A 10,000-nucleotide genomic window follows, 5' to 3' on the forward strand; every position below is an offset into this window, starting at 1 on the left:
TCTACATATTTGTACGAACTGAAATGGATCAAATCCCTCACGATTCACCAATTTGAGACATTTTTGAGTTATTTCACGATTCACGTTTCTTGTATTTGCATGATTTTACAAGGAAACGCAACGAAAAGGAAACAAAACCGCTGCTCAATCATCATTTAGAGTCTAAATCTGGATGCTGATAGTTTAATAAAAGCAGCGTAAAGCATTATTATTTATGTGGCGGAAAAAATCAAACTAACAAACGTTCGAAAACGAGGAAATACGACACAGAGTCACTGCAAAGTATGAGAAAACACACACTACGGACCCGGGGGAGGGGCGTGATACATCGAGACAAGGTCAGCGCCCGTCTCTACCAAAGGTGGCTAACGTTCATGACGTCATCGGACCATCAGTTGTTCAGTTTGCAGCACACACAGAAGCAAACACGACACGCAGCAGCGACGTTCAGGGCGCACTCCCACTGTGCGTCCGTCCCGTGCCCCGTCCTTTAGGGTCCGCCGTAGGCCTCGTGCTCGTACACGTGCAAACGTCCCAAACGGGCCGTGGCCGCCAACCGTGCACCTCCTAGGCGCGGGACAGTTGCACTCACACTGGTCAAAGGAACCAGACTTTAGCCGTAGAACCTGTTCGGGTACGGTACGGATGCACAGTGTGAGTGCGCCATAAAGCTCATGAATCAACTCTACCCCCCTCCCCCGGGTCCGTCACTTTTCTTTTCTCCATACTTGGCCCTAATATGGCGTTGTAAGAAAGTGAGCGAGTGGACTTTAGAGTTAAGACTTTAGTTTGTGAGACATCAGCAGCTGCGTCCAGGCTCCAGACGCACACGTCGCTGCTGCTGCTGCTGCTGCTGCTTTAATGGCAGGAAAAATAAACAGTAAATACAGCAAAGGCACATTCAATAACGACGGCCCGTTCCCTTACTAAACACCTAAAAGTGACGCACGGCCAAAGTGCCGGCGTGCACGAGTAAACAGAAGCACGCTCAGTGAATCAAACGCGGCGACAGATTGAAAGGAAGCGGAAGACTTAAATTCCCTTCTGACACACACACTCACACACACACACCTCTGTAGGTTTGAATCCCTTTATAAAGCGCCGTGAATAAACACACACACACACACGCACGCACGCACACACACACACACACACACGCGCTGCAGTTTCCAATGCTATTATTGCACCCGAGAACAAAAAGCAACACAAAAGAGCGAAGAGACCCAGATTAGTTAAAAGACAAATAAGCCTAATTATGTGCTTCAACTACACTAACCTCTGTGTGTGTGTGTGTGTGTGTGTGTGTGTGTGTGTGTGTGTGTGTGTACAAGTCAACATACTACACACACACACACACACACACTATCTGCCTGGCATACGTTCATGGAAGACCTAAAAGTGTGTGTGCTCTGTTAGTACAATGGTTTCTGTACAAATGATTCTCTCTCCACTATACGTGTTACAGCGGTTGCCAGGTTTGGGGGTATTACTCCCCTCTTTAAGACCCAGTTATACATTAAGAGCAGAAAATACTCCAGTAACACCCCCCTCCTCCCCCTCCTCCCTCCATCCATCCTCTCCCCATTCAAATATGATACTCAAAGTGTTGGAATGGGTTGCCATGTTTGCACAACATCCCCCTTTTAACTTCCCAAACACTCAACTCAAGGTGTCAAGAAGAGGGAATACGGTTGCCAGATCCGAGCATTCAAGTGTTCACAGGCTGTATATTGAGAGGAGGGGGAGAGGGTTGCCATGTTGCGGGGATATCCCCCTTCGCCACTAACATCTCTTTTCCCTGGCCTGATCTTGATGTCAGTGCTTATCGTCCTCTCTGATGTACATTCAATACGTGGTGTTGTTGTGCAGCAGTGAGGGGGGCGGCGTGGAAGACGTTAAAGGTCGTCCGTGACGAGGAGAAACGATACAAAAGGGGACGAGGACAGACCGCTTAACCAGCCGGTTCGATCCTTTAAGGAAAGGGAGGCTGGAAGTTTGCGGAACAAAGAATAGAAATGTATGAAAATGCGAGGTCTTAGGAAAAAAACGCCATACGTTCTCACGCGCAGTTCCCATCTACATGTTCCCACCCTCTACACCTACAGCAAGAGATTCAACACTTACACGTCTGGCTAGTCTGGCACCGCGATGAGCACATTTGTATTCAAGCATGTTATTTTCATGCAAACGCTGAGAAACTGCTGCTCATGGTTTCACTGCTTTAGATCGTTGTCAGAGCGCCGTGTTCACGCAGGAGGAACTGAAGCGCTCTTCACCGGAGTCCACTGACAAAAACAGACGTTCAGCCTCACAGACCACAGGAGTCGATGGTCCAACCCCGGCCTCCTTTGGTCAGTTGGAGTTATTATGTGACTCTGGTGTTTTCAAAAGGGCGAGGAGCGAGTGAACTCACTAATGGCTTCAATTCCCCCCACGTAAACTTGAACGGGGCCGTCTGACGGTACGATAAAGTGGTGAAAATATAGATTTAGAATAATAAAGTTAACCTGATATAGATTTTTTTTAGGTGTCTCAAAGTTTAATTCAGGTGCAAAATCATCCCATGGTCTTCTTTGGCGCTTACATACATCACATAATCCGCGAGACTAGCTAACAGCCGGACGTGGCTAACAGTGATTAGCTCGGGTCAGCACGGTGAAGGCATTTAAACGTATTTTTAACCACTAATGCTGCTGAAAATAACAGCAAACCTCTGCAGCAGCATGAGAAGAGTCCCTACACACACAACAAAGCACCAATGGGCTCCTTCCTTTGGGATTGACTTTGGTAATCCACTGTAATGGACTTTACTATGAGAGGAGCTGGTACAGGGGCCAGTAGGTAAGTCTTTCAAACACTCTTTTAATAAACTCTGGCTTCACTAACTACGCTGTTGCTGCTTTGTTGTGTGTGTAGGGACTCTTCTCATGCTGCTGCAGAGGTTTGATGTTATTTTCAGCAGCATTAGTGGTTAAAAAAGATCTTTGAATGCCTTCAACGTACCGCGCTGAGCTAATCACGGTTAGCCATGTCCGGCTGTTAGCGTCTCTCCAGGATTTCTCTGTTAATAGATGTTACTCTTTGGCTTATTTGATGTGTGTAAGTGCTGAAAAAGACCCTGGGATGATTTTGCGCTGGAATTTGACTTTAAACACATTTAGCTGCTGCCCCGTCAGTACATGTCTCAGCTTCCGTGTCCTTTAACTGCCTGTTCTTTTTAGCTGGTACCACATCATTAATAATAAACAGCATTACACCGTTATCTGCTCTACTGTTGTCGTTTTTCCACGGGGCAGAAATCTTCCCCTCTAGGAACAAGATCAGGTTTTCAAATCCCCAAGTCCGACAAAAAGACCAATAAGATAATAAACAGCTGTTCTTCCATTTCATCTCAGCTGATAATACTCAGTACAGCATCGCTCTTCTGAATACATGAAGTCAAAGTGAAACCAGAGCTGCCAAAATTCCTCGCTGCAGCCCCGGCAGTTACATTTGAATGAACCAATGAAGTTGAACAGTTCGACCTTGTTAAGCAATGAGCTTGCTGCAGGTTTAGACGGGTCGTTGAAGAGGAACCGGTTGTTCGGGAGTCCAGCGTAGTCCAGCGGAGTTAAGGTGCATAGATGAGCCGATGGGTGAACGCGTGGGGCTCCGCTCGCTCGCTCGCTAACTCTAGGTGTGGTGCTGAGCGATGAGGTTGCGTAGCTGCTTGATGACGGCGTCGATGAGTTTCTGTCTGTCTCTGTCCGTCTTCCTGAACTGGGCGAAGACGTTGTTCTTCCTGCTCGTCTCCCTCATCCTGGAGACGGGAGGGAAGGAGGGGTGGAGGAAAAGAGAGGAGGGAGAGGGAGAGGGAGAGGATGGAGGGAGAAGAAGGGATTATAAAGGAAGAGAAAGAAGAAATTAAACGAGTCTGTCTGTTTTAGTATTTAACATTCTCAATGTTGTGAGTTCACCGATAAGTTCATCTAACGCATTCAGTAAAACACACACAAGTGCAGAGTGTCACGAGCATGCTCAGTAGAGAGACACACACACACACACACAACCCTGTTTAAGAAGGAAAAGAAGTTTCTGTGTGTGTGTGTGTGTGCGTGTGTGTGTGTGTTTTGTTGCGGAACACTGGACTGTTATGGACCTCCAGGAAGTTCAGGGGCCCAGCAGACCAGACAAGCCCCAGCAGGGAGCTTCCTCCTGGGCACAGAGGGGACCACCAGACCCTGGCCCTCTGCTGCACTGGAGAGAAACACCTACAATGGACTGGATCATGTGACTGTTTGTGTGTGTGTGTGTGTGTGTGTGTGTGTGTTACTTTTGTATTAGAGGACGATGTGCGTGCGTTTAAGTGATAACACGCCTAAAAAGATTATTTCTCTTTCATGTGTAAACACGCTTCAGTAGTCGTCTCTAGTCTGTAAACATGCCACAATCCAACACACACACACACGCACAATCCAACGCGCACACACACACACACACTAGACAATACTCACGGCTTAAACAACCTGTCAAAACATGAAAGACAGAAGGAAAAGATGAGATGGAGGTAAAGATGGATAGAGCTCTTAAAGTAAACTAGAGCTGCAAATAAGGATTTATATATAACTCAGAACTGTGTTTTCTATATATATATTTTTCACGTTTTAATTTTTTGTTTTTATTGGATTGTGGTTTAATCATTGGTCAGTTTTTCTGTTCATATTTTGTTGAGTTTTGCTAATTGTGTTAGCTTATTATTTTATTTTATCTGTCTTTGTCTCTCTCTGTCCATCTGTCCGTCTTGTGTCTCTCTCTCTCCTTCTCTTCCTCTCTCCGGTGCAGACAGATGTGCGTCCTCCACAGAGCTGGGTCTGTCTGACGTTCCTGTCTGTTATAGTGAAGGTTTTCAACGCCACCGTACTCTACGGGGGAATTGTTGGGTCTCTGTAAATCATAAATAAGTCATAGAGTGTGGTCTTTACCTACTCTGTAAAGTGTCCTGAGATCACTTTGGTTATGATTTGGCACTGTAAATAAAACTGAATTGAATTGAATTGAATTGAACTCTATTTTAATGGATTAACAGAAGGAGTCAGGGAACCCAGAATGAGGAAAGAGTGGAAAAACCGTAGACGCGTGGACGGATGAAAGGGCGGCTCACTTCTCCAGCAGGACCAGGGCCGTGTGCGGGTTGACCCTCAGGTATTTGCAGGTGGGTTTGCCGTAGTCAGCCAGGTAGGTCGACCAATCCCACTGCGTGAACAGCTCCAGCAACTAGATGAAGACGGACAAAGAGAAGGATTAAGGGAGAAAGTGTCGACTCTCAGAAAAAAACACACACACGGACTCGATGATGCGTCACGCAGCGAGAGCGTAAACACGGACGGCCCGCGCTCGCACGTTGAGTAAAAACCGGCTCCAAAAATTCATGATTGTGGTTTGGTCATCATAGATACTGTGACAGAATCTGACGGTTCCTGGTTCAAATCCCGGCTGTGGCCCTTTCTGTGTGGAGTTTGCATGTTGTCCCCGTGTCTGCGTGGGTTTTCTCCGGGTTCTCCGGTTTCCTCCCACAGTCCAAAGACGTGCAGGTGTTCGGTTCATTGATGACTCTAAATCACCCGTAGGTGTGAATGGTTGTCTGTCTCTGTTCGTCTCTATGTGTCCTGTGATAGACTGGCGTCCTGTTCAGGGTGGACCCCGCCTCACGCCCGATGTCAGCTGGGATCGGCTCCAGTACCCCGCGACCCCGACAGGGACAAGAGGCTGAAGATGAATGAATGAATGATGTTGCTAATTTCAAATGTATACTTCCACGTAACATAAACCTTACAGTCCCTACATTTCATACTCCACGTGCAATGAGCCCTTCGCAAGGTGGCGTAAGCACCGTACACCTGTGCGTATCTGCAGATTACGTCTTTACCAGCTAAGTTTTAATGCTGCAAGTAGTTTGACCAGAGTTACTAAGACCTTAGGAAGGACTTTACACAAATCGCTGGTGCAACTCAGTCCTGATGGTTACCGTTACACCGTTACATCACACTGACACTGAAAAGATCCTCGGGAAATGTACCGCGTGGCTCAAACCCTGGTCATTTCTGAAGTGGATGCGTTGAAGTGGATGCGTTCAGGACAATAAACACACAGGAGAGAAAGAGTGGAGCGACTGAGACGGAAGAAGATGGGCGGCGGAGTCTTCCTCTAAGTGGCCCACATTTGAAATTGTTGCATAACCTGATGCTGCCCTGCTGAACACACACACACCACACACAAACACACACGCACACACAGAGACGCACACACACACAAACAGGCCCGGGCAGGCAGACACCTAAGCCTGCAGACATACACACACACTTTTGTCTCTCTATCTCTGTCTGTAACTGACACACACACACACACACACACACACACACACACACACACACACACACACACACACACACACACACACACACACACACACACACACACACACACACACACACACACACACACACACACACACACACACACACACACACACACACACACACACACACACACACACACACACACACACACACACACACACACACACACACACACACACACACACAAGCATTGGAGCCCCAGTGAACTCTGGGTAACACCAAACACACACAGATCCAGAGAGAGAAACCATATGTGAGCGAGGGATGAGAGAAGAGGAGGAGGAGGAGCAGAGGGGGGGAGAGCAAAACCACATGTGGGGGGGGGGGGTGAGAAAGAGCGTAAAGATGGAAAGACAGATGTAAGAGCGAACGGAGAGAGACGGAGGGAAGGAGGACGGACGAGTGGTGGGCAAACAGGAAGGAGGACAGGAGATGTGGGTGACGCGAAGGTTTGGAGGAACGGAGGAAGGATGGGATTCAGGAAGGTGAAGGAGGAATAGAAGAAGCGTCAGATGCTTTGTGACGCGGCTGTCGGGCCTGCGGGACTGTTTTAGTTTTCAACAGGAAGCTGAACGAGGTCAGTTCAGTCCCACAACTGCCAACGCACAGCGATGAAAACGTAAAAATTGGACTCGAACACAGAACTCTCCTACGAAATCATTCACATCGGCTTCCAACTGTGCGTGCGTCCCGTGCCCCGTGCTTTAGGGTCCTTGTCCCCCCCTCCAGGCCCGTTTGTACTCACACTACCTGGGCCTCGGCGAATGCTTCTTGCTGCCTATACGTCATCACGCCGTAACACGTCACACGCATTGATGACGTCATGGCGATGCGTGGCTTTGTTTCCAGATCTTTCCGTAGACCTCGGAGTTTTTGTGCGTCTTGTCGACTGTTTTTGAATCTTTTCATCGACCAAATCTGCAGTAAACACTCCACCTCCGCATCACACCAACGTGAACCTTTCACCGCCATTGTTTTAAATGTCCGCGCATGGTCCCTCCTTCTTTTTTTCTACGTCCCAACAGGCGCACAGGAAATGACCTCAGAGCCGCCGTAGGCCTCGTGCTCGTGCTCGTACACATGCGCACGCTTGTGCTTGTACATGTGCAAACGTGCTCTACAAAAGCCCACCTCTCTCAGACGGGCCGTGGACGGCCAGCTGGCCGCAGTTATGCGCGGAGCGGTTGCACTCACACTGGTCAAACGCACTAGGCTTTAGCTGAAAAACTGGTTTTGGCGCGGTGCTGAAGGACAGTGTGAGTGCGCCCTTAGCTAATCAGAGCTTTTCATGAAAACAGGACGTGCCCTAAATGTTTTCTACGTTCACCGTAGAGTTATTAAAACCAATGTTTCCTCTGAAAGTCTAAATCTTTTCCTCCCTCCCTCCCTCCCTCCCTCCGGTCCTCTCACTCCTGCATCCACCTCCCTCTTTCCTTCTGTCCCCTGGTTCACCCCTCTGCACGGCCCAGATCTGACCCGCTAATCTTCCCACATAAACAAGTAGGAAACGCGCCGAGGCCGCATGAAAACAAGCTCCCTGATAAACAGGTACATAAATAAGGGCAGTTACATAAAGCACAGACATCATCCGGCTGTGGGGTTACGGGAACAACTTAGGTACGGGTAGATTACAGTGTGTGTGTGTGTGTGTGTGTGTGTGTGTGTGTGTGTGTGTGTGTGTGTGTGTGTGTGTGGTAAAGACACGGTGAAAGGACATATAAAGACAGACTGTAGCGGTTTTCTATAGAGGAAGTTATAAAAAACGGACGTAGCGTCTCCATCGAGGTCCGTTTTCTCAACTTGATCCAATCGTCCTCGCCTACGGGAGTCGCCATCTTTGACTCCGCCTCATTTCCTCTTACCAAAAAAGGGCATGTATGTGACGCTGGGGGGAGGTGCCTACGTCCATCTGGCTGACGTTTACCTCCGAGGAGAAGTGAGGGCCAGAGGCTAGCTGTCACTCAAGAGGCCACGCCCCTAATTATTCATAAACTTTAACCTCCAATCAAATAAAAACTAGCCCCTCCCCCTCAGTGTTGTCATGGAGATACGACCTGAGAATGAGAAGATGAAGAGGAGAAAGATAGACGGAAAGAGGGAAAGTAAGGGAGTGGAGGAGGAGGGAAAAAGAGGATAGGAGACAAGAGGAGAGAGAGGGGAAGGAGAGAATAACAGGAGAGGTGATGAAAGATAAAGGGGAAGCGGAGAAGGTCAAGAAAGAAGATATAGGCGGATGAGAGGAGAGGGAGAAAAGAGGTGAAGAGGCTCAGGATGGACAGAGAAGATGAAGGAGAGAAAGTGATGAGGTAGAGGAAATGAGAAGATGAGGGGATGAGAGTGAAGAAAGAAGGAGGAAGGATGAGAATGAAGGACAAGAGGGGGAAGAAAAGGAAGAGGAGAGGAGACGGACAGAAAAGGAGAGGAAAGAAGAGTAGTGAAAAAAGAGAGAAAGAAGAAGAAAGGGGGAGGAGAAGAGGGAGTAAAGTGAAAGAAGGGAAGAGGAGATGGAGAGAAAAGATAATGGAGAGAGAAAGTAAAAGAAGAGAAGAAAGAGGAGATAAGATAGAGGAGTGAAAGGAAAAGAGAAAGGGGGAGGAGAAAAAAGAGGAAGAGAATGAGAAGAGGATGGGAAGAGAAAGGGAGGAAGAAATAAAAGAGGAGAGAGGATGAGGAAAGTAGAAAATACAAAAGAAGAGAGAATGAGAAGAGTACAAGTAAAGGAGGAAGAATGAAAGAAGAGAACGGAGGAAGGGAGGATGAGAGGAGATGAGAGATGGAGAGAAGTTTAGGGATATAAAAGAGGAAAGGTGGAGGAGAAGAGAGAGTAAAGTAAAGAGGAGATGGAAAGAAAGGATAATGAAGAGAGGAGAAAAGAGGAAGAGAATGAGAAGAGGATGGGAGGAGAAAAGGGAGGAAATAAAAAAGAGGAGAAAAGACAAGAAGAGAAAGTGAAAGGAAAGGAGACGAGAAGAGATGGAGAGAAACGATGAAGAAGAGGAAAAGAAAAAGGAGAAGAGGAGAAAAGAATAGAGACGGAGAGAATTAGAAGAGGAGAGGCGATGAGAGAAGATAGAGGAATGAAAGGAGAGGAAGAGAGGAGACGATACAAGAGAAGAAGAAAGGAGGGAGGAGAAGAGGAGAAGAGAAGAAAAACAGGAGAAAGGAGGGAGGAGAAGAGAGGAGAAAGGAGGAGAAAGGAGGGAGGAGAAGAGGAGAAAAGGAGAAAAACAGGAGAAAGGAGGGAGGAGAAGAGAGGAGAAAGGAGGGAGGAGAAGAGAGGAGAAAACAGGAGAAAGGAGGGAGGAGAAGAGAGGAGAAAAACAGGCGAAAGGAGGGAGGAGAAGAGAGGAGAAAAACAGGAGAAAGGAGGAGAAGAGAGGAGAAAAACAGGAGAAAGGAGGGAGGAGAAGAGAGGAGAAAAACAGGAGAAAGGAGGGAGGAGAAGAGAGGAGAAAAACAGGAGAAAGGAGGAGAAGAGAGGAGAAAAACAGGAGAAAGGAGGGAGGAGAAGAGAGGAGAAAAACAGGAGAAAGGAGGGAGGAGAAGAGAGGAGAAAACAGGAGAAAGGAGGGAGGAGAAGAGAGGAGAAAAACAGGCGAAAGGAG

At 47.7% G+C, this 10,000-nt stretch overlaps 1 protein-coding gene across 3 annotated transcripts in view; it reads right to left on the minus strand.

Annotated features, from left to right (window-relative positions):
- Positions 1-10,000, minus strand: part of exoc6b (exocyst complex component 6B) — a 344,934-nt gene that overhangs the window by 249,550 nt on the left and 85,384 nt on the right. For 2 of the 3 annotated variants that reach the window (XM_083937108.1, XM_083937107.1), the window contains 2 exons: positions 5,141-5,253; positions 1-3,799 (listed from right to left, as the gene is read on the minus strand). The exon at positions 1-3,799 is cut by the window's left edge and continues 359 nt beyond it. In XM_083937108.1, the coding sequence (XP_083793234.1) occupies positions 3,673-3,799; positions 5,141-5,253 (240 nt within the window). In that variant the 3' untranslated portion in view covers positions 1-3,672. The remainder of the gene's footprint in view (positions 3,800-5,140; positions 5,254-10,000) is intronic. The other variant, XR_014593720.1, reaches the window with a different exon arrangement.

This window comes from Echiichthys vipera, assembly GCF_963691815.1.
Source record: "Echiichthys vipera genome assembly, chromosome: 22".
NCBI classification, from domain to species: Eukaryota; Metazoa; Chordata; class Actinopteri; order Perciformes; family Trachinidae; genus Echiichthys; species Echiichthys vipera.